This window comes from Suncus etruscus, chromosome 10 (assembly GCF_024139225.1).
Source record: "Suncus etruscus isolate mSunEtr1 chromosome 10, mSunEtr1.pri.cur, whole genome shotgun sequence".
In the NCBI taxonomy this organism is placed as follows: Eukaryota; Metazoa; Chordata; class Mammalia; order Eulipotyphla; family Soricidae; genus Suncus; species Suncus etruscus.
Window position 1 is genome coordinate 57339045 of NC_064857.1, and position 26784 is coordinate 57365828.

At 47.3% G+C, this 26784-nt stretch overlaps 1 protein-coding gene across 1 annotated transcript in view; it reads left to right on the forward strand.

Annotated features, from left to right (window-relative positions):
- Positions 1–16325, forward strand: part of LOC126020338 (cytochrome b5) — a 30344-nt gene extending 14019 nt beyond the window's left edge. Inside the window, exons 2-5 of the mRNA XM_049781787.1 lie at positions 8178–8306; positions 11034–11063; positions 14494–14528; positions 15992–16325. Coding sequence (XP_049637744.1) covers positions 8178–8306; positions 11034–11063; positions 14494–14528; positions 15992–16073 — 276 coding nt within the window. The 3' untranslated portion in view covers positions 16074–16325. The remainder of the gene's footprint in view (positions 1–8177; positions 8307–11033; positions 11064–14493; positions 14529–15991) is intronic.
- Positions 16326–26784: the final 10459 nt, after the last annotated feature.

Consider the following 26784-nt stretch of genomic DNA (forward strand, 5'->3'; position numbering starts at 1 on the left):
CCCCTTATAAAACCTCTTCTTGCCCTTTATCTCTATGGAGTTATTATTCTTTTCTCTGGTATGTGAGAAATCTTATCCAAGAGCAGATCCATGCTGTGCGTGGTCTGTCCCTCACTTCTGTTTTGCCCTGAGTCTCAGGGGCAGAGATTGAAGCAAGACTTCCTAGTCCCTGGCCTTCCACTTGACCTTGAGGGCCATCACTGTCAGTTCTTGGTGTACAACAGTGTACTTCACCCATGATGTTGGAAGGGCTACAGGACTTCTGGGTCAGGTTTCAAGAACTTGTGTTAGAATGGAGGCTTGTACCTGAGGATCCAATGTAGAATTTGAGCATCCCAGCAAGCTCTCAAGCACTGACTCCCACCTGCATAGAAGGCTCTGGATTGAGCCGCTTCTTCCCTTCAGGCTAAGTGTGGGGTCATGATGTGGTGGCCTGGTTGGTGCAGGGTGGTATTTCATACTCCTGGGATCAAACACAGAGATTTCTCAGAGCAGGGAATGCCAAGGGTTGACCTGAAAATACTGTTGCAGGGCTCCTTGTTAAAGCTGAGGAGATAGATGGGAGTGGGGGCTGGAGCATGTCTTTGCACAAGGTAGGAGGCCCTACTCGAACCTGCAGCACTCCATAGTTTCCCAAGCATTGCAGGGAATGACTAGTTCTGAGAATCCCCCCAAGCTTTATGATGATTATCAGACATTTTATATCTTAATAAGGCACACACTACATGGTGTGGCCCAAGTCCCCAAGTAATAACAGTAGTAATACATTGTAAAGATGAGATCAGACGCTAGGGAATGTCCTCTGTGTTAGCACTGGCCAAATGGTTGTGTTGTTCCTCCCTTCTCAGGGACAGCAGAGGTCTGGGGAGAAATCACTGATCAGCATTGACAACCCCTTTAAATCTTGGAGCTCTGGCCAGTTGCATACAGGGGCCATGATTAGAGGGGGAGGAACTCATTGTCCTCCCAGTCTGGGCACCACCTGCTTCCTTGACCACTGGTTTGTGGAGGGTCTGGCCCTGTTGTCTCTTCCTTTACCCAGCTTAGCTGTGTTTGTCCACCTCTCCTTTCTACCTCTGATATCTCCTTGATGTGCCAGATCCTGAAACCCAGGAGAACAATTATAGCTGTTTCTCCCATTACAGTTACAACTGTGCCCCATTAAAGGATAACCCAAGAGCTTAAGAGCCCATTTCAGACCTCTGGCTCCTGCAGAATGGTAACGAATGCCATAAAACTATTATATTAATTAATGTAATTAAATCATCACAAAGAGACCTAGTCAGGAAGCCTTTAGGAAACCTTTGTGGCTTTGTCATGATGGGGAGACATTTCTACTATCCCCTGTAAAGCCCCAGGGTGGCCGCCTGGTGGAACTGGCCAGACTGGATCCCAAATGCTGTACAAAGCCACAGAGAAGGGGGAGGGAGGGTTCAGGTTTTTTTCTTTCTTTCTTTCTTTCTTTCTTTCTTTCTTTCTTTCTTTCTTTCTTTCTTTCTTTCTTTCTTTCTTTCTTTCTTTCTTTCTTTCTTTCTTTCTTTCTTTCTTTCTTTCTTTCTTTCTTTCTTTCTTTCTTTCCTTCCTTCCTTCCTTCCTTCCTTCCTTCCTTCCATCCTTCCTTCCTTCCTTCCTTCCTTCCTTCCTTCCTTCCTTCCTTCCTTTCTTTCCTTTCTCTCTCTCTCTCTCTCTCTCTTTCTTTCTTTCTTTCTTTCTTTCTTTCTTTCTTTCTTTCTTTCTTTCTCTCTTTCTTTCTTTCTTTCTTTCTTTCTTTCTTTCTTTCTTTCCTTCCTCTCTCTCCCTCCCTCCCTCCCTCCCTCCCTCCCTTCCTTCCTTCCTTCCTTCCTTCCTTCCTTCCTTCCTTCCTTCCTTCCTTCCTTCCTTCCTTCCTTCCTTTTTTTTTCTTTCAGGTTTTTCTTTGTGTGTGTGTGTGTGTGTGTGTGTGTGTGTGTGTGTGTGTGTGTGTGTGTGTGTGTGTGTACATCCAGCAATGTTCCAGGGTCACTCCTGGCTCTAAGCTTAGAAATCACTACTGGTAAGCTCGTGAGATCAAATGGGATTTCGGAGATCGAACCTGGGTCAGAGATCAAACATGGGTCGACCACATGGGTTGGCCACGTACAAAGCAAAGGCCCTCCCTGCTGTGCTATTGCTCCATCCCCCTGCCCCCTCTCCAGTTTTATGTCAGCCACATCCAGCTATGGCGAAGGCTTTTTCTTTCATCACACCTTGCAAAGGCACATCCACTCCCATGCTGACTCACTTTCACTGACACACGTGTTAAATATGCAAAATCCACCTGAGTTCCTCTGTCCATTTGTCCTGCATCCTCCCATCCATCTCATGCCCAGTGGGGAACATTCATACAGAACCTCCTCAGACCATTGTGTGTCTCATCTGCAAAACAAACATACCTACTGCCTTTCTGTCCACTGCAAATGAAATGTATCTCAGTGTGTCTCTCAAAGAGCTGTGTGCCTGGTATGTATATGTGTGTGTGTGTGTGTGCATGATGTGTGTATGCACGGTGTGTATTTTCAGTGTGTGTATGGCATGTGAATTTGGCTGCATTCAACAGTGAAATGATATATCCACACGTACCTCTTCGGATAAAGCATTCCAATGACTGTTACATGTTCAGGCCTGTTGGGAAATTCAGACAAGTCCCCAGCTCCCTGAGTCTGTCGGTGATCGTGACAGCCAAGTGTGTTATTTCTTCAATCTACTGGGAGTTGCAGGAGCCCTTGGGCCACACTGCTTTTTCTATGTGCTAACAGCACCCACATCCAAGGCCCTTCATGTTTGGATGAAGTGAGCGTGTCAGTAATTTTATGTCAGTGCTGTGATGTGAGATGGTCAGAAGGGCAAGACCTGGGGCTGACAAGAGGACACAGCTACTGAGCTCCTAAGACCATGTGGGGCCGGTTCTTATATACCATAGCAGCCATTTATGCGTGTGCATGCATGCGTGCGTGTGTGCATGCGTGCATGTGTGTGTGTGTGTGTGTGTGTGTGTGTGTGTGTGTGTGTGTGTGTGTGTGTGTGTGTGTGTGGCCCATCCAGGTTCCATCCCTGGCATCCCAGAAAGTCCCCCGAGCTTGCCAGGAGCGATTTCTGCGCACAGAGCCAGGAGTAACCAACCCTTGAGCACCACTGGGAATAGCCCAGATACAAAAGGCTTAAAAACCAAAAAACTCTCTCCCAGCGTGCATCAACATCACTTCAGCTGCCACGAGGTGCAGTGATGGGAAAGAGATGGAAGGGGGCAAAGACAAGACTGGTCGCCAGGCAAAGCTGGCATGGTTTGCTCTTCTGGTTTCTCACAGGATCAGGCTTTGCTGAAGTGACATTGAGGTCTCTCACAGTCTGTATCTGGGGGTGCAGGCCTCTTCTCATTTGGGTACTCATGAAAGAAAGACCAGGTGACACTGAGTCTAAAGAGGTGAGAGGTGATGGCAGAGATGTGTGGAGAACATGTAGAGCCGGGATCCAGGACGGGTTTGGCTAGTTGGAGGGCGGAGGATGGAGAAGCCGGATTTTGGCAGTCGTGCTGGGAAGTGTCTCCATTTCTCTTCCTCCTCCTCCTTTTCCTCTGAAGTCTGACAGCCTAGCCCTGAGCTGGTCCCTGCTGGGACCTTTTACTCCTCCACTGCTCCTGATCACTTGGATTGAGACAGCTTCATCTTAATCAGCTTCTAGAAGTTTTCATGGTGTCCCACAGAGTTGCTATTGGCTGGGGGTTGAGGGGGCTTAGAGGAATCAGGGTCCGGGGAGAGTAAGAGATGTTCAGGGCTTGTTTGCAGAAAAGAGAGGGGTGGTTGATGGCAGGACAGAGGTGCAGAGTGGGTGAGATCCCAAGAAATTTAGGAGGTAGGATGTGCCTGTAGCTCCGAGTGAGGCAGATGGAGAAGCGGGTCCTGGGAAGCCTAGGAGGGGTGTTGTGGGGGATAGAGTTGTTTCAGAGGGTTTGAGTCTGGGCCCAGCTGGGCACATGGTGGGCATCAGGTGAGGGGGACATAGGCTGTTGTCTGGGGGCTTCAGGCCATGTCCCAAGTTCCAGGGAAAGAAAGGTAAATGGGAGTGTGGGGAGGCCAAGGATGAGCTCTGGGATGCTCCCATACTTAACCCAGAACTTGAAGAGTGAGTGGTGAGAGTCTAGTGTCGGGGGCAGATAATGTGTTGGTACATGAAGGCAGCTGGATTCCCACTGCTAGGCAGCCACACTGTCTACGCTGCTGAAAGCACCCCAGGATTGAGAGTGTGAGGCCAGGAGTGTGGTCATCTTCTGCAGTACATGGGTGGGTCACTTAAGGCATTTAAGCTTGGAGGCAGACACTGGGACTGTCCTGCATGTACTGCGAGTGGACACAGGGACTGTCACTCCATAGATCACCAGGTAGACACACGCCTCCACCCCCTGAAGCTGGTCTCTGCCCTGCCCGCTCCACTGTGCAAGCTTCTGGTCTGAGTCACAGGAAGCTTCTTGCTCTGAGTATGTCTCATCATCCCCTCCACTCTCCTCTCCTCATGACTGCCCAGGGCCCAGAGCTGCTCCTGCTGCCTCCAATCCTTCCCTAGGACCCTCCCTGTCTGCTCTGAAGACCTGGCATGGATACTGTAAGGCCTGTAAGGTGAAGGTCACCACCCTGGAAGGCAGCGAGGGCTGGTCCCCATCAATCACTGACTCCACACCCAATCTTGCATGGGTGATGCCTGGTTCCTGACGCTAACCATTTCCCATCCTCTCAGGTTATCTCTGGCTCCCGGTTCTAATGCTGATGCTCTCCGTGGCCCTGGTATTTCTTCCTCTCCTCTTTGTAGCATGGTTTGGGCAGGGATGGCAGGTGTGTAGGTACTGCCACCTTTGTTTTTCAGGTTTGTGAGGAGAAATCCAAGGTCCCTCTCTGCTCAGGGATTTGCCTGTCACTCCTGCCAGAGCCTCTTATTAGCTTCATCTCTGTTAGCCCTCTGAAGGTGTATGCTGTCTCTCTGTCTCTATCTCTTTGTCTCTGTCTGTCTCTCTCTCCTGTTCACACCTGGCAGTGCTCAGGGCTTTCTCCTGGCTCTGTGCTCAGAACGAATTCCTGGTGAGACTCAGGGCTTCCAGGGATTGTTGCGTGTGGCACCTCCCCTCAGCCCGAGGACTCAACTTCACAATGGACCTAAATGGGGGGGTGGTGGTGGTGGAGGGGCTGCTTTGAATCAGTGGCTTCTGTGGGAAGGATCTGAGCTTGTTGACCCTTCAGGGAGGTGCCCCAAAGTGAAGGCCCAACCTGTGCTTAGGATGTTTGGGTGTGAGTTGTTCTTCCCTGGTCAGCCCCAGGCATAAGCTTCCTGAGCTTATCAATGACAAACTTCTGCTGAAGTGCCTTTGTTTGGTTTTTTTCCCTTTTGTTTCTGGACCCCACACAGCAATGCCCAAAGGTTACTTGTGCTTAGGAATCACTCAGATCGGTGCTTGGGGCAGCATCTAGGATGCCAGGGATTGAACTTGGGTTGGCTGCATGCAACAAGGCAAGTGCTTTCCTGCTGTCCTATGGCTCTGGCCCCTAGCTACAGTGTCTGTTTAAAGTGAAGAACCCTTGGAGACAAAAAGTCACTTAAGGGAAATATTCTTAAGGACACTGAAATTGGGGGTTTTGGGGGGCTCCCAAGTATGTTTGGGACCTAGGGGCCATTCCCAGAAATTCTCATTCAACAGGACAGTTGTGATCCTGCTCAGACCCTACAGTATAGGGCCCTTAGGTCCTCCCCTCTATAGTGCTCAGTAGTCCTGGGGGGCCACACCTGGCAATAGTGGGGCCAATCTGGTACCAGGGATCACACCATTCTGTAGCCTGATATTGTACCATATTTTATAAAAGCACCTCGTAAGATGGTGTGGCCTAGAGTTAAGTACCAAGCACCGTGCCCTGACGATGAGTCTCAGAGCTGGTCCCCGCTGGGCATCATTGTCTCTGCACACTGTGACCTGCATGTCTGCCCACATAGCCAGTGCCCAAGGGAACGATCTCTGAAAAATCCTCTCCCACACACACCTGGGCCTCCTGTTCTCTGTCTCCCCCGATCTTGTCATTGGTAACTTCAATGTATGTCTTGTTCTTTCTGATTTTATTTTAGAATGTGAAAGAGAAACTTTGATAATTACCAGAGAAAACATCCATCAATTTATTTAAGTCATTTAAACCCAGGAAGGTCAGAAGCAGATTTCAGCGCAGACTGATTGTCTGGCCCCTTTCTCGAAGGTTCTGTGCTTTCTGTCCCCCTATTTTTAGGGAGAGTTGGGGATCAAGGAATGGGCCAGGAATTGGATGCCAGTGCTAGAACTCATGCCTGCATGTTTAAGGCTCTGTGTTTGATCCCTGCACTGTGTGGCCTCAGGTGCACTGCTTCAAGTAACTTTGTTGACCCACATGCACCCCAGAACCTGCCTGTGCCTCCAGACTGAGAATCCCTGCCAGCACCCGCAGATGCAGCCCCCATGCAGTCCGGAGTAGGCTGCAGCCAGCTGTGTGGGGACTATGATTTCGTTCTGCTGGGCGAATGTGGTCTCAGCTAATACTGGTGCATCTATGAAGAATCATTTTTTTCCCCTTATAAATATATCGAGGAGAAAAGCACCTCTTTTGCTTTGTCTTGTCTAAGAGCTCTGTCTCTTGCTCAAGAATTCCTGCATCTCCACTGTTAGCTGCTCCCTATTTGCTTGGTTTGACCAAGTAAAGCAGCAAAGGGCCTGCAGATGTTTGTGCTGTTCATTTAGGTGCTTTTTCTGGCACCTGAGTGAAGTCGTGGTAAGGAGGCAGCAGCCCAGGAAGCCTTTTCTGGTTCCATAGGACCCAGACGGTCTGTGCATAGGAGCTGAACTCTCCTCTGCTCTGCCTGCAGGCAGGGTGCTGCTTACAGGTGTTTCCTACAATTCTGAGGGTCCATATTTTAAATCCACCCAAGGCTAGGACCAGAAACAAATAGTAGGTGATGAAGAATGATTTGGTAAATCATTATAATGATAAGATAGAATTTTGGTATAATGAATACCAAATTTACCCAATTATAAAATAATGTAAAAAGTCAGTGATAGGAGACATGTATAGTTATATAGAACACACACACAAACACACATGAAAGGAGAAATGGATTTCTTTTTGGGGGGGGCCACACCCGGCAGTGCTCAGGGGTTACTCCTGGCTGTCTGCTCAGAAATAGCTCCTGGCAGGCACGGGGGATCATATGGGACACCGGGATTCGAACCAACCACCTTTGGTCCTGGATCGGCTGCTTGCAAGGCAAACACCGCTGTGCTATCTCTTCGGGCCCGAGAAATGGATTTCTTAAGTCCAACACATTTGCCCTTTGCTTCTAAGAAGCAGCAAGCTCTGTGGAGGTCTGGAAAATGCAAGCGAGTGTTTCCCTGAAAAATCTGAATATTTATTCTGAGGGAAGAGCTCACACCTGGAGGTGGGACAAGGTGGTCTCAACACCAATTCAAGGTGCTACATTCAAAGATGTTTCTAACCAATGAGTAACAAGGTGTATACTGAGTGGATCTGATCAATCCCACAATCCAATTAATACCACAACATGATGGACAATAGATTTTTTTTTTTTTTTTTGGTTTTTGGGCCACACCCAGTGATGCTTGGGTTGCTCCTGGCTCTGCGCTCAGAAATTGTTTCTGGCTCGGGGAACCATATGGGACACTGGGGATCGAACTGCGGTTTGTCCTAGGTCAGCTGTGTGCAAGGCAAATGCCCTACTGCTGTGCCACCCCTCCCGTCTCTAGATTTTTATTTTTGAGCAGAGGGGGCTAGGCCACACACGATGGTGCTTGGGTTATTCCTGGCTCTGTGCTCAGGAATCACTTCTGGCAGGCTAGGATGCCTATGGGATGTTGGTGATTGAACCTGGGTTGGCTGCATGTAAGGCAAATACCTTCCCAGTTGTGCTATTGCTCTGGACCCCAGCAATGGATTTTTAAAAACCTGCCTCCTACTTTTGATGCCACACGAATATGCCAGGAAATGGGCTTCTGGAGAAAGATCCTTTTGGAACAGATTCCTCCTGAGCAAGCCCCCCTGCAGGGCACAGGCCAAAGGCTCTGCATCTCCTCTGACTCCTCTGAGACTCTTGACCTGGGGAAATTCTATTTCTTATGGTCTTTTCCCTCCCTTTCTCTTGAACAGCACCCTGGCGGGGAAGAAGTCCTCAGGGAGCAGGCAGGGGGCGATGCTACGGAGAACTTCGAGGATGTCGGCCACTCCACAGATGCCCGGGAACTGTCGAAGTCGTTTATCATCGGGGAGCTGCACCCGGTGGGTCTGGGGTCTGGGAGCTCCATAGGTGGGTGCTGGTAGAAGGGGGAGCTTTTCTTGTTCTTGGAGGCCAGTCACTGACTTACTGGTTATCTCCACCGGATATTTCCGGTTTGAAATTGGGGAGGTTAGAAGAGGTGCTCCCAACCCTGATCTGGGAGGTGATGAGTTTGTGACCACCACAGCATGTTTGCATTTCCCTGCTGGGTTGGAGTGTGTGAGACCCTCCTAAACCCAGGACACTGCCCTGGACAAAGCAGAGTAGAAAATTCTAGAGGGTGCATGGGGGGTGGTGGGGAGAAAGAGGAAAGAGAGAGAGAGAGACAGAGAGACAGAGAGAGACAGAGAGAGAGACAGAGAGAGAGAGGTGCTGGGGTAAATTAAGACAGCATAGATTTCATGTGTTTTCTCCCTGATTTAGAGAGAGAAGATAAATTAAGGCAATATAGGTTTGTTGAGTTTTCTCCCTGTTTATACCACAAAGAGAGAGATGGGATAAATTATTATTATTATATTACGGTTTTTGGGCCACACCCCACAGCAGTCAGGGGTTACTCCTGTACTCAGAAGCTGCTGTGATATTGCTTGTAGCTTGTAGGTCTCCTCATATTTTCTCTTTGTTTACACGGGGAGGGAGAGAGAGAGAAAGAGAGAAGAGAGAATTTCTCACTGTTTATACCAGAATACTTTTCTTCAATTTCCTTCTGCTTTCATTCCATTGAGGTTATTTTATTTATAACAGTCAATTGAAGTCAAAGAACCAGCAATGATCAGGGCATCCTTTCTGATCCAATATTAAATCCTCCCATTCTCTCACTTCTCCCCGCTCTGGCCCGGACCCTTGAGAATCCCTCTTTGGACCCTGATCTATGCGCTGACCTTAGGGGAACACAGGCTTCATTGAGCTGTTTATGGAAACCCAGGTCTGCCTCTAGATTTCCCCCATGACTGTGTTACTGTTCTGCTGCTTTGCCCTCCAAGGTCTGCAGACAGGCATTTGGGATATGGAATTCTTGAAGCTTCAGGCACAAAGCTACCCTTCCCCCAGGGGCCTGTGGCCTGCCTGTCCTTGCAGCCAGCACCTTCCACTAGCCTCCTCAGCTCCCACTAGGTTTCCAGCAGCCAGCCAGAGGGGGGTGAGGAACTGTCTAGGAACTGTCCCAACTGTCTCAGTGATGCAAGAAATCCTTGGAACCTAGCTTTGGCCCCTGTAAGGACACTGAAACTAGTGGGAAGTGGAAGTGCACTCCCAAAGCTTGAGCGTCTTGAAGCCTCAGGGGTTAGCTGGTCAGGGTAGGTAGAGGTTGGGCTTTCTGAAAGACACACAGGGAAATCTCTGTTCAGCACTGAGCGAGTATTGGGAGTTCTGGGAGATGGCGCCTTGAGAGAATTGACTCCGTTATTTCATCTTCATGGCTCAGCACAGAGGTGGTTTGTGATGGAGGTCAGAAATATTCTGAAGGGACTGGAGCAATAGCACAGTAGTAGGACATTTGCCTTGCACGCAGCCGATCCCAATATGGATAATAGTTCGAATCCTGGCATCCCATATGGTCCCCCAAGTCAGGATTGATTTCTGAGCACTTAGCCAGGAGTAACCCCTGAGTGTCACTGGATGTGGCCCCAAAACAAACAAACAAAAAAACAAAAACAAAAAACAAAAAAAAAATGCTCACTTGTGATGGGTGGTGTTCTTAACGTGACTGAAACTCAAACACAATCATGTATGTAATCAAGGTGTTTAAATAAAAAATAAAAAAAAATGCTCTGAAATGTTCTATTCTGTCTCAGGCTTGTTCTGCCAAGCCATCTGGGGCTGAGTATATATATGTGAACATAAGCTTCAAAACAATGTAGGTATAGTATATAAGATATGCATGTATGATAAAAAAAATACTTGCCTGCATACATATATACAGACAGCTCAAAAGTAGGTACTGACTTTCTATAATATGCATGTATATGGGGCTGGAGCGATAGCACAGTGAGGAGGGCATTTGCCTTGCATGCAGCTGACCTGGATTTGATTCCCAGCGTCTCATAGGGTCCCTTGAGCATTTCTGGATGTGGCCCTAAAACAATCAAACAAACAATACAAGTATATATGTACATAAATATGTATGATGTATGTTTATATACATAGATTTAATACACATGTAGATGGATGTGTGCCTTCAAAGGGAATAGATAAGACAGCAAAGAATCAACATGAATCCTAACTGCTCCCTGAACCAGGGAACCGAACTCCAGTGTAATAAGTCTAATTTATCAACCTGTGAATGTGGTATTTGGGAGGGAACAGTTTTAAAGATTTTAAGGATTACAGGGTTTTTTGTTCGTTTGTTTATTTTTGTTTTGGGGCGATACCCAGTGAGCTCAGGGGTTACTCCTGGCTTCCTGGCTTTGCGCCCAGAAATCGCTCCTGGCTTAGGGGACCATATGGGATGCCAGGGGATCAAATTGTGATCCATCCTAAATTCGTTCATGCAAGGCAAATGCCCTACCGCTGCGCCACCGCTTCAGCCCCAAGGATTATAGTTTAAAAGATTACAGTCAAGTCAGGTGAACCAAGCTTTGTGTTTTAAAAACACGACACAAGCCTCCTCCTTTCGCAAGTGCTGATTACTGATGGCACTGGTTCTCCTAACCGTGGGTGAAAAGGAAGGCAATGGGGCTTTCTGCAGAGACATTTTTGTCTGTAATGTGCTCTATTATTCTCTTTCGTAGGATGACAGATCCAAGATCGCCAAGCCTTCGGTAAGTATGGATCGCTCATGGCTCTTCGATGTTCTGGGCCAGCTCAGTACAATGATCTACCAGTACCACTCCTACCAGGAACACCTTGGCCGGTCTAAGTTAGATGAATGCGTAATCCAGTGACTCAGCAAACTTATGTGTTCGCATGTCCACCAACCATGCTATGCATTTAGGGAGCTGGTGGGTTCTCTCCAAAAGATACAAATCCAATAATCCTTCCCTCTCATTGTCAAGTCTTGTATAATTAACATCCTGCTTCTCTCTGAAAGGTCCCACATAAACCTGGTATTTAAAGGCCCAAAAATATGATTTTACCCATCCCATGGCTTTTTCAGCAATTTGTCTCAGGGACTTAGGTACACTTAATTTGAGGGGAAGTTTAATTTTCATGAAGTAAAATTGTTTGAGGCTTTTCTTCCTATGAAAGGAAATTGCTTCTAGGAATAATGATTTTATACTAGTCTCTCTGAGCTGATCAACTTGTTGGCATTTGGAGATGCAGAGTAAGAATTGTAGGCAGAACTCAAAGTTCCTTAAAAAAAAGGTACAAGCATGGGGCCCGAGTGGTGGCGCAAGCCGTAGGGCGTTCACCTTGCATGCGCTAACCTAGGATGTACTGCAGTTCGATCCCCTAGCGTCCCATATGGTTCCCCAAGCCAGGAGTAATTTCTGAGCACATAGCTAGGCGTGACCCCTGAGCGTCCTCGGGTGTGGCCCAAAAACAAAAACAAAACGAAACAAAAATCACAAACAGACAACATAGTTATACTGGCCTGGTTCAAGGGCTCTGAGGGGAAGTTTCACTTATAAAAAGCAGAGAACATCTCTTTTTTCACTTTTGATTTTGTTTTTGGGCCACACCTTAACAGTAGTGCTCAGAGCTTAGTTCTGGCTCTGTGCTCAGAGACAACTCAGGACCATGTGTAGTGCCAGGGATGGACCCCAGGTCAACCGTGTGCCTTCCCCTGTATACTTTCTCTGGCTCCAGCTAATTACATACTAAAACCTCAAAACATGTTCTTTTTCATCAGAGTTATATTTCAGACTTGCTTTTAATTCACAGACATCTCTGTGTAAGAACCTTCCAGATTAGGAACATTAAAAAATGTGGGGGCCGGGCGGTGGCGCTGGAGGTAAGGTGCCTGCCTTGCCTGCGCTAGCCTAGGACGGACCGCGGTTCGATCCCCCGGCGTCCCATATGGTCCCCCAAGAAGCCAGGAGCAACTTCTGAGCACATAGCCAGGAGTAACCCCTGAGCATCACAGGGTGTGACCCAAAAACCAAAAAAAAAAAAAAAATGTGTGCAGGTTAGAACATATACACCCACAGATAGTGAGGCACTGTTGGGGATTTCATGTTGTTGCTTTTGGCATTTTCTGTCATGTTTGGTGAAATAAATGCACGTGCATTTCCCAGAACCCTTTTGGCTTCTATTCCCTCTCGCCAATTCACCCTTCCTGTGGGATTATCATATTCCACCAATCCATGAAGCTTTTTTTTTTTTTTTTCATTTAAGTACTAGTTATTTTTCTTCTCTTTGCTTCATGGCTTTATTTATTTATTTATTTTTGCATGTCTAGATGTTTCCAGTAACCCTTATTCATTTTATTCGGTATACAGAATTTGAGAACAAATCTTGTAATTCTGATGGAAGCCTTTACTAAGTCCCTAAGATTTAATAGTGTGCCATTTAAGTGTTTACTAAAATTGCTTTATAAAAAGAAGATAAGAAATATGTAGTGATTTTCTTTTTTAATTAATGATGTATTTTTCCCTCTACTGTGTCAGGAATCTTAAAGGCCATTTTAAAGGTTTGTGGGTCTATTCATTGCTTTGCTTGCTTTTGCCTGGGAGGTTTCTGCCTTGTTTCTGTGAGTTCCTCACTTCCGCTTGCTGAGAGCGATTTTGCCTCAATGCCAACTGCTGTGTTCTGCTTAGGCCTTTTTATCCTGAGCTTTCGGTGTTCCCAGAGGTGGACTCCAATGAAGCTGGCTTCTTATGTCTTTCTTCCCTGACATACTAATACTTTGGCTGGTGTGAAGACTAATAAAAAAAAAAATGCTTCTTAACACAGTTTTGGCTTCCTACACTTGTGATGGGAAATTTTACTTTTCCCTGGAACCAGCCTCAGTTCAGTATTGACAAGCACATCTTCTAGAAAGTTCTTGAAGAAGAACCAAGGCTATCCCCATGGATGAGGCTCTGTTCATCCTATTTAGGACTTTCCTAGAGGACATCAGTGCAGGGAGTCAGGATCTTATGGAACTGCCCATTGGAAAAGCTGGTGAACTGGAAATAACAGTTCTTGTTTGCTCCTTGGCTGACATGCCTTCTCATGGAATTGGGGGGCTGAAGTGCCTTCCATGTAATCTGGGGACTGACACACCTATATAATACGGGGGCTGACATGAAAGCTCATGGAAACTGGGAGCACATTTTCTTCATGTGCAAGTTGAATGATGTGACGATGCTTAGTGAATATTTTGGTGAAGCTTTAGGGGTGCCAAACTGCTCCTGACGATGATACTGAATCTCCACAGTGAGGCTGAATGACAGTCGAGTACTGTGTTTTATGCAGCTTACAAATTTCTAGCATGGCCCTCCAGAGGCTTATGTCGCAAGCAGTTTTAATATCAATAAACCTTAAATTCTTTTCCTCCTCAGAAAAAAAATTTTTTTTAAATAAAATCTTTATTTAAGCACCTTGATTACAGACTTGATTGTAGTTGGGTTTCAGTCATATAAAGAACACCCCCCTTCACCCGTGCAACATTCCCATCAACAATGCCCCCCCATTACCCTCCTTCCCTCCTGACTGTATTTGAGACAGGTATTCTTTTTTTTATTATTATTATTTATTTAAGCACCATGATTATATACATGATTGTAGTTGGGTTTCAGTCATAGAAACAACACACCCCTTCACCAGTGTAAACTTCCCACTCAGAAAACTTTTATATTAGGCATTTTGTTATTTTAATTTATTTTAATTGGGAAGGTTTGGGCTATACCTAGCGGTACTCAGGGGTTATTCCTGGCTCTGTGCTCAGGAATGACTCCTGATGGTGCTCGGAGACCTTATGGGATGCCAGGGATCGATCCCGGGTCAGCCGTGTGCAAGGCTAAATATTTTTGCTTTTTGGACCACCTGTGGTTTTTGGACCATCTCTAGGACTTAGTCCTGCCTCTATTCAGGGCTCAGTGGACCATCTGGGGTACCGGGATTGACTGGAGGTTGATCCAGCACCATGCCCTAGCTGTTGTACAATCTGCCTTGCCCATGAGATCAGGCACTTTGAGTCCTTTATAATGAGCTTCTCCTTCTCAGTGTTTCTGCAGGCTGCCTGGAGGGAAAAGCTGAAGGTGGATTGAAAGATAAATGCCCACCTGTTTCCTTTAACTCTTTCTACTTTTCTTTCCTCTGTTTCAGGAATCTCTCATTACTACTGTGGATTCGAGCTCCAGGTATGTGGTGTTTTCTCTAAGGACTTACAGGGCCAACGTCCCTAGGGTGAGGTGGCACTTGGGGCCTCTGCGCCCATTTGTGGTGCCTTTCAGATACTCGGGGCCCTCAGGGGGACACCCTGGCTTCCTATCACTCACTTCCCACCTCTCAGAGCCATCACAGCCCTGCTGTCGGGTGTGGTGCTCCTTGAAGGGCCCCAAGTCTGCCCTGCTGCCAGCTGCCAATTCCCCTGATCTCCCTCTTCCTTCCTCGGGTGTCCCCAGGGTAGTGATCGGACCTCCCCAAGGGGCTCACTTTTCCTCTGTGCCCTCTCTGCGTGGGCCCTCCAGTTGAATCCAGTAATCCCGATGTACCTTGTCCTGTGGGCTCGGTTTCCCTCAGAGAGTTCAGGATCACAGCCACATGTTTCTACAGCTCTACCTTGTGGCTTTGTACTGTCGCTGTCACTTCGTTGTTGGAACCACATGTCTTACCTTGTTTTATTTCACCATCAGATTTTGTTTCTTCCCTCTAGCCTATAGCTCCTCCTCCTCTCTCTCTCTCTTTCCCTCTCCCTCCCACCCTCCCTCCTTCTCCTTCTCCCTCCCTCTCTCTCTCTCTCTCTCTCTCTCTCTCTCTCTCTCTCTCTCTCGCTCTCTCTCTCTCACTCTCTCTCTTTCTCTCTCTCACACACACACATGTTGTACCTGGACTTGCATATGGAAACTGAAAACCCACCAAATGAAAATGACACCGAGGATCTTTGTGTCACTTAAACCCTCATATAGGATTTGATCTTTGAATGGTGTGTGTGTGTTAGTGTGTCTTCATGTGTATGTGTCCATGCAGGGACACATGCAAGGTGTGTGAGTGTAAGGGCCATGCCCGTCCTCATTCTCATACCCAAATCCTTATGTTCATCTCCTCCATCTAAGCAATGATGTTCCCTTCTCAGTAAGCTCTATCCAGCTTTGCCAGCTCTTCCCCTTTGTGGGTTTGCTCTTGGATTGGAGTGCAGCATTGCTTGCACTTGCTGCTTCTGAAGTTCACACAGGCTATGGCTGGCAGGGCCTTGTCCTAGGCCCCTGAGTAACAGCTGGATCCAGCCCCTTGAGATTCCAGCCCACAGTGTGGGTCTTGCCCAGGGTTGGCCTGTGGTTCTGGAAACTTGAGTTTCTAAGGTTCAGTGCATATGTGCAGGAGGCTGGATGAGTGCCCAATCTCTTCTCCTGTGCCCTGTGCCCCACTCCCAGGCAGTGTCTGATTCATGGGGATGCTGGTTCAGGAGCAGAGCAGCACAGGTGTTTGTGGTGCATCATTTGCTTCCTTCGAGGGCTCCAGAAACAAGAAGCATCCCCTGTCCCTCGGGGACCTGCCCATTCCCACCCCTTACAGCAGCTCCGAGCAGCTCACATGGGGTGGCCTGGGACCCCTGGAACCAGGAGCTTAACTGCCTGCATCAGCACTGCCCTGTCTCTTGCAGCTGGTGGACCAACTGGGTCATCCCGGCCATCTCGGCGCTGGCCGTGGCCCTCCTCTATCGTGTCTACCTGTCTGACGAATAGCTGCTGTCAGCCTGCAATCCGAGAAGGCCACGGCTGCTAGGAACCTGATGCCGAGGGACTGGCGTGAGCTGCTCCTGCCAACGGAGACATTTCCCCAAGAGTGATTGTAACCCACTTCGCCCACCGCCCGTGGCAGAGACCAGCCAGCCCTGACGAACTGTCCCCTGTGGCCCCTGAGCGTCTCTGTGCCTTGTTTCTCCACTTACTGTACAATGAATGACCTTTCAGAGAATACATCTGCCTTTGAAAACAGCCCGTGTGCCATGTGCTGGGTTCCTAGTGCTCTTTAATGCTGAGTCTCTGCTGCTTTACACATTCGTTTTAGTGCTGATGGGTCTTTCTGGTCTGGCTTCCTGGGCCCTGGGGAAGGAGTATCTCAAGGTTCAGAGCAAGCTGAGAAAACAGCTAGTGCATTTTTCCAGCAAAGGAGATTAAGAAAGACTCTTAAGTGGCCAGAGCGAGAGCACAGCAGGGAGGACATTTGCTTTGCACGTAGCTGACCAGGGTTCACCCCCCTTAGCATCCCATATGGTCCTCTGAGCCTACCAGGAGTGATTTCTGAGCTCAGCCAGGAGTAACCCTTGAGCACTACAGGTTGGGGCTCAAAAACAAAACAGACTCTAAAATGATGTGTGAGAGGGTCCCAGACATTGGCCTAAATGATAAGAGTGACAGAAGGAAGATTTTTCCATCTCTTTGTTGCTTTTGTTTGCTTGTATAGGGCCACACCCGGCAGTGCTCAGGGATCACTGCTGGCAGTGCTCCGGGCTCACTTGGGCAGTGCTGGGGATAGGACACCAGGGTCAGTGTGTCAAGTTCAGCGCCTTCCCTAGTTGCCCCCCATCTGCACCTCTATCTCTCCTGCTGTCCATCAGAAGGCGAAACAGTAACAATCACTGGCAGTGTGTCGCATGCCAATGTTCCCCCCCTTTTTGTGGGAATCTGATCCCTGCACTGTAGATACTCATTTTGGAGGGATTAGGAGTGCTGAAGATGAGGTGTGAGACCTGGCTCTGCACTCAAGGATCACTCCTGGCAGGCACAGGGAACCACCATATGGGAAGCCAAGAATAGAACCCACATTAACTGAATGCAAAGCCCACACCCTCCCCTATGTCCTATTGCTCCAGCCCTGACAACATGCAGATTTTTTTATTTGTTTGTTCATTTTGGGGCCACACCATGGCAGTGTTCAGGGACTGCTCCTGGCTCTGTGCTCAGGAATCACTCCTGGCAGGCTCCAGAGACCCTGTGGTATACCAAGGATTGAACCTGGGTTGGCTGCATATGAGGCAAGTGCCCTCCCTGCTGTGCTGTCACTCCGGCCTGATGTGCATGATGTGCAGTCTTTGAAGATGTTCACCTCCTTCCTGTCTCTGTCTAGCTGCATAGTCTCCTCTTTCTCTCTCTTCACCCTCATGGTGGGTGGGTTGTGGGAGCAGAGAGCCCCAGGGGCTGAAATGCCAGGCAGGAACCGTCCTCATCTCATCTTCAGCTGCACCCATGGCGGCACAGCAACATTAAATGGAATCTCTGGAATATCTTCGCAAGCGTCTTCAGCAGGGCTGGGCTCGGACACTGAATTCCAGACCCTCACTGTCTCCCTGGAATTAACCCACCTTCCAGGCTCCAGTTCCTGAGGAGTTGGTCACTGAGGCAGGAAACTCAGGGGCCAGGGGCAGACTGACACAACTTTCTGGAGAAACAGAGTACATGGACCGACAGGGAAACAGCGGTGGGTGGAGGGGAGCTTTAGGGATACTGTTGAGGTAAATGTTGAGGTAAATGTCATGTCCTTTTCTACAAAGCCAAGTGACCTTAACATCAGGCTTTTTTCTGCCCCTGAGCAGAAGCTGCCTTCTGTCCTGGGGCTGACCTGGGACCTGGTGGGAAAGTCAGCTGTCCTGCCCGTCCTCACCTTCTGCTGCTCTGCAGTTGCCTTCCTTGGCTACTGTTGGGCTTGCCACCTCCTCTCTCCCAGAGGGTCTCAGCGACAGAGCTAAAGGATCCTTGTGGTTCCCTGACCCTGGACCCTCCCTCTGTCCCTGCCACTGGGTTGGCCTCAGCCTTGAGTCAGCAGAAAGTAATAGTGGGTTCTTGTCCTCCACAGTCAAGATGGATAAAAAGCAAGTGTGAGCTCAGAAAAGCCCTTTTTTTTTTTTCTTTTAGGAAAGCCTCTTAAGGGAAAGTGAGAAGGCCGGGGGCCTTCAGGTTAGGGGACTAGGGAAAGGCTGTCCTGAAGGAGGGCAGTGCATTTCCCCCTTCCTGCCCTTTTCACTCAGGACGTGGCGAGTGTTTCTTTGCTGTGCTCCAAGAATGCGGCCTGCGACTCTGCCAGCAGTGATGAGGACTTGGACTACATTGGCAGGAAACATGCTCCAACCTCAACCAGCCGCTCAGACTCCAGCACCCACCCAAGGAGCCCAGAAAGCCTCGGAGACACAGATGTCCAGGCCCAGAGTAAGACTGGACCTTGGGAGTAGAGGCTCCAGGAACAAAGGCCGCACTAAGAGGGTCTGAGAGGACAATCAGGGCTCAGGCTCTGTCCTTGACAACTGCCCTAGTAGCAGGCTGGTGGGAACCATGGGAAAGTGGAATGAGTGGCATTTCCCCCATCTGGCAGGTCCTCACCTCTGCCCCAGATAAGTCTTCCTGACTGCTGGGTATGTGCTCTCCACCATTGGCACTACAACTGTCCCCAGCCACGCCTGTATCCTCAGCTCTCTGCCCCCTCATTTCCCAGATTAACTTGGCCTAGCACAGGGCTCTCCCAAGAGAATTCTCTGAGGGACAGTAGCATCCCTGGGAAACCCGGGTGTTAGATTACACCTTGTTTTACCCAAAATGAAGATCATTCCTGATTCCTTTGTTTGCTTACAATTTTGTTTTACCTCAAAACAGATTGTCTTACATGTAAACCTGGGTGGGACAGGCTCAGGATAGCCTGAGCTATCTGTCCTTACTCTATTCTTACACCCCACTTTTAAGTGGTCTTTGTACTCAATCAAAACAACAGTTCTGTTAGGCAACTGGCTCTCCATTCGAGGTAGAAGATGACCAGACTACACATTTCACCCTCAAACTGATTTGGATTATTTCAGTTGCAACCCTGCTTCAGATCTATTCACTCGAGGTTAGATGTAAGGTGTGTGGGTTGATTTTACACCAGGTAGGTGTACACCTGCCTCACCTCCTCTCCCTTCCCCACATGGTAGAGCAGGTAGGTCTTGGGTGAGTTTGACGGCAGCCAAGGGGGGTGGTGAGATGTGGCATTGGCACTCTCCATCCTCCCATCCTCTCCCCATCTTCTCCCTTCTCTCTCCACCTCACCTACATTCCCAACCACCACTGTGTCATCTCCTGAGCTGTGCTCAGAAAAATCCTGATCCCCCGAGGATGAAGCACTTATGGATGAGATTGCGGCTATGATCCGTGGGATGTGGGTAGGAGCTGAGGCCAGCTGCAGCACCCTCCAGGCAGTGCTCAAGTTGCTGCCTTATCTACTGGCATCTGTCAGTTTGGCTGGTATCAGGGCAAGTAGAGTGAGGGGCATCAGAGTCCCTCCTGGGTTTTCCTGGTTTGGGGGTATGGGTGGGGAGGTGGGGAAAGGGGAGACAGCGCTGTAGCAGCCGCTCAGCTGGTCCCTTAAATCGCAGGAAAGGGGATAAGGGACCTTTGGGTTGGGCATGGTTGTGCCTGGAGGGGCGCCAGGAACATTCCATTAGAGCAGCTGTCTTCGTGCATGCACTGTGTGAAACAATATTCTCTTGGTTTGGTTTCAGACAGACAGATCAGAAGGATAGGCAAGAGCTTTTGAGTAATTATAACTTTGTGGGGGGGGGGGTTGGGCCACACCCTGTGACGCTCAGGGATTACTCCTGGCTATACGCTCAGAAATTGCTGCTGGCTCAGGGGGACCATATGGAACGCCATATGGGGATCGAACCCAGGTCCATCCTGGATCAGCTGTGTGCAAGGCAAATGCCCTACCACTGTGCTATCACTCTGGCCCTGAGCAATTATAACTTTTAAGAAGAAAGTGCCTAGTCCTGACATAGGCATTTTGGCCTACAGCCACATCCCTTTGACATGCAAATTCTGAGCTCTTTGTGAAGGAGAAACTGAGGCACCACCCTGATGTAGAAACCCAAGGGCAGGTGGACCCCTCAGGAAAGGAGTTGCTACAGAAGACTATGAGGTGATGAAGAGACTATCAACAGTTCAAGGGATGGGATGAGGCCTTGTGACCAGGAAGAGATGATTGTTTGTGTGCAGAGAACTCTGGAAAACTCCAGGAAAGGGTCTGGAGGAATCAGTCGAACTTCCAGAAATTCCTTCTGGATTGGTTCTCAAACCCACAATCCACCTTTGGACACATTCTTTCCCACTCTGCGCCCACCCTCCCTACCCCCCAGTCTCTCTGCTCACTCCAGCTCTGTTTTCTCTGGAACATATTTTCCTTCTCTTCTCCCTTTCACATCTTTCTTTTCTTTCTTTTTCTTTTTTTATTGTTTGTTTGTTTTGAGGCCACACCTGGCTTCGCTCAGGGGCTGCTCCTGGCTGTGCCCTCAGAAATTGCTTCTGGCAGGCAAGGGGAACCATATGGGATGCCTGGGATCAAACTCAGGTCCATCCTGGGTCGACTGCATGCAAGGCAAACACCCTGCAACTGTGCTATTTCTCCAGCCCCTGTTCACATCTCTCTAACGAAGTTTTGTTCAACAAAAACGAATTTGCTTCACTATTTCGTCTCCCAAAATACTTTTCTGTGAGGAAAAGGTCCAGAACTCTTGTGCTGGTTTTCAAGCAGGCAGGTGGGTCAGGAAGCTTCTTTCATTCTCTTCAGGAATTCCTTCACCAACTAACTGGGCCATTCTTGTGACATTCCTAATCAAACATCCATTCCCTTAGGACGATCCCAGTCTCTGTCTAGTCCCCTTTGTCCTTCACATTATTATTTTTTATAATGAAAATTTGTTTGTTTAAATAGTCATCCTGGAGCCCTGGAAATATGAGCCATGTTCTAGAACGGGGGTCTTTAAACTTTTTAAATTGGGGGCCAGATTATCGTCCCTTAGAGAGCTGGAGGGCCGGACTATATGAGCTACTAATTCCTACTCTCACTGCACATATTTTATATAAATAAAATGAAAACAATTTATAAATAAACAGATCACACACCAGTATTTCAATGGGAACTGTGGGCCTGCTTTTGGCTAATGAGATGGTCAATGTCCGGTTCCATATTTGTCACTGCCAGCCGTAACAAGTGATGCAAGTGGGCATCAGTTAATCTTGATCTGGTTGGAGATTTCAGATGTTTCATTCTTTTTTTTTTCTCCCTCCCTCCCTCCCTTCCTCCCCCAGATGTTTCATTCTTGAAAAAGTCTGTTCACAGGCATAAGTGCTACCAAAGATGGTTACCATTTTGAGTGCATGGTTCCTGATATTTGGATATGTCTCAGAGGGGAGAGATGCATAGAAATTCAAAAGGCTACTTGACTTAAATGCCTCTTTCAGAGAGTCACAATTCTGCAGTTCAGCCAGTTCCATTTGGCAAATTGTAAGGACATTTTCAATCTCAACAGAAAATGGGTTACGAAAAAGCTGTATGTCCTGTTCATGGAGATGAAGCTCTTTGAATCTAAATTGAAACTCCTTTTGCAACAATTCTAGTGAAGCCAGACATGTTTCCTTTGGGAATGCAACCAATGGTTTGTCCGCTGACAGGTTTTGAGTTGTTGGGAGATGACGGAAGTTTTCCTCCTGTACTTGTTTGATGAGAAGGCCTAAGTTTACTTCAAATGCTTTCACATGTGATGCCATATCACAGATGAGCTTCCCCTTGCCTTGAAGTTGCAGATTGAAACTGTTGAGTAGCTCTGTTAGATATGTCAGAAAGGCAAGGTGCCATTTCCATTCTGCATCACTGAGCTCTGGTACTTCTTGGTTTTTTGAAAGTAGAAAAGCTGTAATCTGCGGAAGTAAGTCATAGAAACGTTTCAAAACTCTCCCTCTACTCGGCCAATGGAATTCTGTGTGGTACAGAACATCTTCATGGGCAACATTTACCTCAGATAGAAATTCCTGAAATTGTCTGTGGTTTAGTGCATGAGTTCTAATGTAATTAACACAAGATACCACAATTTTCATAACAGAGTCCCACTTCAGTGATTTACAACACAGTGCTTGTTGATGGATGAGGCAGTGTATGGCAATTGGATGAGGATGGTTATGTTCGTCCATCTCTTGTGTAATGTGAGCAATTACTCCTCTCTTAGACCCCACCATGCTAGGAGCACCATCAGTTGTTACACTGACTAACCCAGTCCAGCTCCAAACCATTCACAGTTTGGCAAACCTTTTCAAATATATCCACTCCTGTGGTTGTACCTTTGATACTTTGCAGTGCAGCAAGCTCTTCTGTGACTTCAAAATACTCATTTGTCCCACGCATATAAGTGAAAAGTTGAGCAGAATAACAAACATCATTGCTTTCGTCGAGTGCCAAGGAAAAATAGCAAAGTTTCTTTGCAGAGTTTTGCAAATGGTGCAGCAAATTTTCTCCCATTTCTTCAATCTTTCGTGTCATTGTAACTCCTGAAAGGCTCACTGTACTAAATAAATCAGCCTTCTCTGGACACATCTCTTTGGCAACAGAAATAAGGCATTCTTTAACAAATTCTCCCTCCACAAATGGTTTGCCATTGTGTGCTATTAGCTTGGCAACTTGAAAACTTGCCCGCAGTGAGGAAGTATTTAACTGCTTCTGCTTCACAAAAGTATTTTGCTGAGTCGTCAGTGTATGTTTCAGTTGTAATATTTTATCTTTTCTCACTTCTCCAACCAAACAATCATATTTATCTTTATGTTGAGTTTGATAGTGGAGTCACAAATTGTATTCTTTGAACACAGCAACTATATTCTGCAAATCAGATACACAGCTTTTTCTTTGTACCACATAAAAAAGTAATCGTAAGTCCACTGTTCTTTGAATATCCTACACTCACCATCAATTTTTCTTTTTCTTGACATCATTGTTTCCTAGGGGTTCCAAACTGATATTAGTGAAATACAAATATGTGTGTATATATACACACAGTATATGAACCCCCATTAGTCCCTGATGTGAACACTTACCCCTTGCAGGCTTTTCTAAGCAGACCAGCTCAGTCTCTGATAGTTCAGTTATATCTCCCCATATAATGCCCAAATTGATATGTTCGGAATCAGCATGTAAACACTGAAAAGGAATTGCAAAATGCATATAAAATTTTCAATGTAAACCCTTTAAAATGCTTCAGCATCGAACCCCTAATTTTTCACATGGGCAATTCAGCACCGAACCCCTAACCTCCCAACCACCGCCCACCCCCTAACTTTGATTTCAGCACTGAACGCCTCACCACCCCCAAAGGGGAATTTTCATATGAGTCACCCACAGCCCAATCGGGCAGAAGCCCCCATCTGGCAAAAATTTATTTCTATGGCACTTTTGACTGACCTTTGGCAGTGAAGGGAGTGGAGGAAAACCTCACTGACAGGCAGGCACAGCACACAGACACCACGTTGCCTGGGGGTGGAGCAGGCGCCTTTTTACATCATATAGTCACCCACATGTGGTACTCCTCGCACGCGGCGTCCAGCACCCTCCAGTGATATCATCAGCAATGCGCACGCCAAGCGCCAGGCGCAAGGGCGCATCAGTGTCCCTCTCAACACCACTTTCACGCCCACCCTCCCAGCACACAACATGCCGTGGATGGAGGCGGTTGACATCATCCCTGAGAAACCGTGACACTGAGTGTATATGCTGGCAGGTATCTTGGCAACCAAACAGTGCTCACTGCTGGCAAGCCGGATCAGACTCCTCTGCGGGCCTCGTGTGGCCCGCGGGCCGTAGTTTGAAGACCCCTGTTCTAGAAGGCAAACACTAAACATCACAATACATTTTAGTCATGTTATTGTGCAGGAAACCCTCACTAACCTTGAAAATTATGTCTTAATATTCTAAAACTTTGTGTTTGAACTGGATTCATTTCACCTTTAGGATTCTGCTTAGCATGCCCATAGTTGTATAGGAAGAAATAGTAGGAGGGTTGCCAGGTGAGAAACTTATTTTTTTTCTAGTATGGCAGCATTGTTTTCCCATTAATTTCCTTATTTCTCAGCTCAAAAAAAAGAATAACAGGCCAGAGAGTGAGAGAAAGAAAGACAACAGGGTGGGGCAGGAGAGATAGCATGGAGGTAGGGCATTTGGCTTGCACGCAGAAGGACAGTGTTTCGAATCTCAGCATCCCATATGGTCCCCTGAGCCTGCCAGGAGTGATTTCTGAGCATAAAGCCAGGAGTAACCCCTGAGCACTGGCTGCCAGGTGTGACCCAAAAACCAAAAACCAAAGGAAAAAAAAAAAGGTCTCTTAAAGAGTGGGGTGTTTTTTTTTTTTTTGCATTCTTTTTTAAATTTTGTTTTGTGTTATATGCTTTTTTTAAAATTTGTAGCCTCTGAGTGCAGCTGGGCGTGACCCAAAAACAAACAAACAAACAAACAAAAAAAAAAACAAAAAAAAAAAGGGAAGAGAACAGGGAATCAAGGGAAAGAATACAGGCTCTGGAGGAATTAAGGTACTTTTCTTGCATGCAGAGAAACCAGGTTTTATCCTGCCATTGAAGATGATTTCCTGAGGCCTGCTAGGACTCACTACTGAACCCAGAGCAGGAATAAGCCCAGCTGCACACTGCCTTCCTACGAGAGAGCTATGCATAGCTCGGTCATTCAATTTTGGAGATTTGGGGCCAAGGCAATGTTTTCTTTTTTTTTTTTTTTTTTTTTTTTTTTTTTTTTTTTTTTTTTTTTTGGTTTTTGGGCCACACCCGGTGAGCTCAGGGGTTACTCCTGGCATGCGCTCAGAAGTCGCTCCTGGCTTGGGGGACCATATGGGACGCCGGGGGATCGAACCGCGGTCCGTCTCCTAGGCTAGCGCAGGTAAGGCAGGCACCTTACCTCGAGCGCCACCGCCCGGCCCCCAAGGCAATGTTTTCTTAGATGCCACAAGGACAAGCTACAAAAGAGAGAACAAATGGAACTTCATCAAAATGAAAAACTATTTCAAGTAAAAAGACAACACTTGAGAGAAACTATTTTCAAATTGTATGTTGAGTAAGAGACTTGTAAACATCTTTTCTGATTCAAGTAAGGCAAATTTTTTGTTTATGATTTCATTTGCCAATTTGTTATAATCATCAATATGAAGTAAATTTGTCTGAGCCAACTAAGGGGTGGTGGTAGCAGCTTGGGGTATGGGTGAGAAATAGGGACACTGGTGGAGGAAAGGTCACATAGGTGATGGCATTGGGGTTGGAACACAGAAAGCTTGAAACAACTTGGTTATGAACAAATTTCTAACATATGGTGCTATGATTAAAAAAAAAGTTGCAAGATAGTGTAAAAAGCAACTTTAAAAAAATATAAGATGGGGCCAGCGTGATAACACAGTGGTAGGGCATTTGCCTTGCACGTGACAGATCCAGGATGGACCTGGTTCAATCCCCGGCGTCCCATATGGTCCCCCTAGCCAGGAGCGATTTCTGAGCACATAGCCAGGAGTAGCCCCTGAGTGTCACAGGGTGTGGCCCCCAAACCAATCAATCAATCAATCAATAAAAGAATAAAATATAAGTGAGGGCATGTGATCCATGTTAAATATGCATTTTAATGTTGAATACTTTGTTTTGATTCCTTGAGAATGCAAGAGCACATTAGTTCCACAGGGGACGAGCAGATGCATTCTTATCTACTGATAAAGGCGGCAAAGGGTGTTCACACAGACAGGGGCCTCTCAGACTGCTGAGCAGGGCTCTGGTTCTGGGGTGTTTGTCCCCACAGCAGTGAAGAAACAGAACTTCCCTAGTGAAGTCTGGATTCTCTGCCTTCCTCAGCTGCAATAGTGGGCCAAAACTGAGTTGATATGTCTCATGGCCTGTGTCCTGCCGTCCAAGGTCTTGCCTGGGAGAGTCAATTTTATCAGTAGCACCCAGGAGGGCGTGAGGGCGGCCCAGAGAAGCCAGAGAAAGCCTTGGCCCTGGCCCAGGTTAGATAACTTCAGTCAGATCTTATTTTTGCTATTTTTTTCTTTCAGTAAAACAAGAACTTGTTACTGAAAGAAAATTACTGGAATGATAGTACAATGGAAAGGGCATTTGCCTTGCATGCAGCTGACCAAGCACTGGCAGGAATGATTCCTGAGCTCAGAACCAAGAATAAACACTGAGCACCACCAGGGATGGCTCAGAAATAAAACCCAAACAAAAAGACATGGGGTTGAAGGAATGAGCCTGGCATGTTTCCCTTTATCTCCCGAGTTCACAGTGCCAGAATCCAAGTGGCCTCCAAGCAGCATCCCCAGTTCTACCCTCCCCTCACACCTGTCTGTACATGGCCACTGAGCTGCTGGAGTCCACTCCTACAAGAGACAAGGTTCTAGCACTCGATGCTTTAGCTCATCAGTGAACACACTTTCCACTTCCAGTGGGGATAATAGAGTCCCATTCATGCCTGGGTACTGAGGAACTCATATAAGTTTCCAGAGGGACCCTCATCCTTCTCTGTAGTTGGGTGCTGCCTCGGAGGGAACCAGTTTCTACAGGCAGAATTGAAACCAAGCCTTTTATCTTTTGAAATAAATGTGAACCATGCATTGCTTTCATTTGA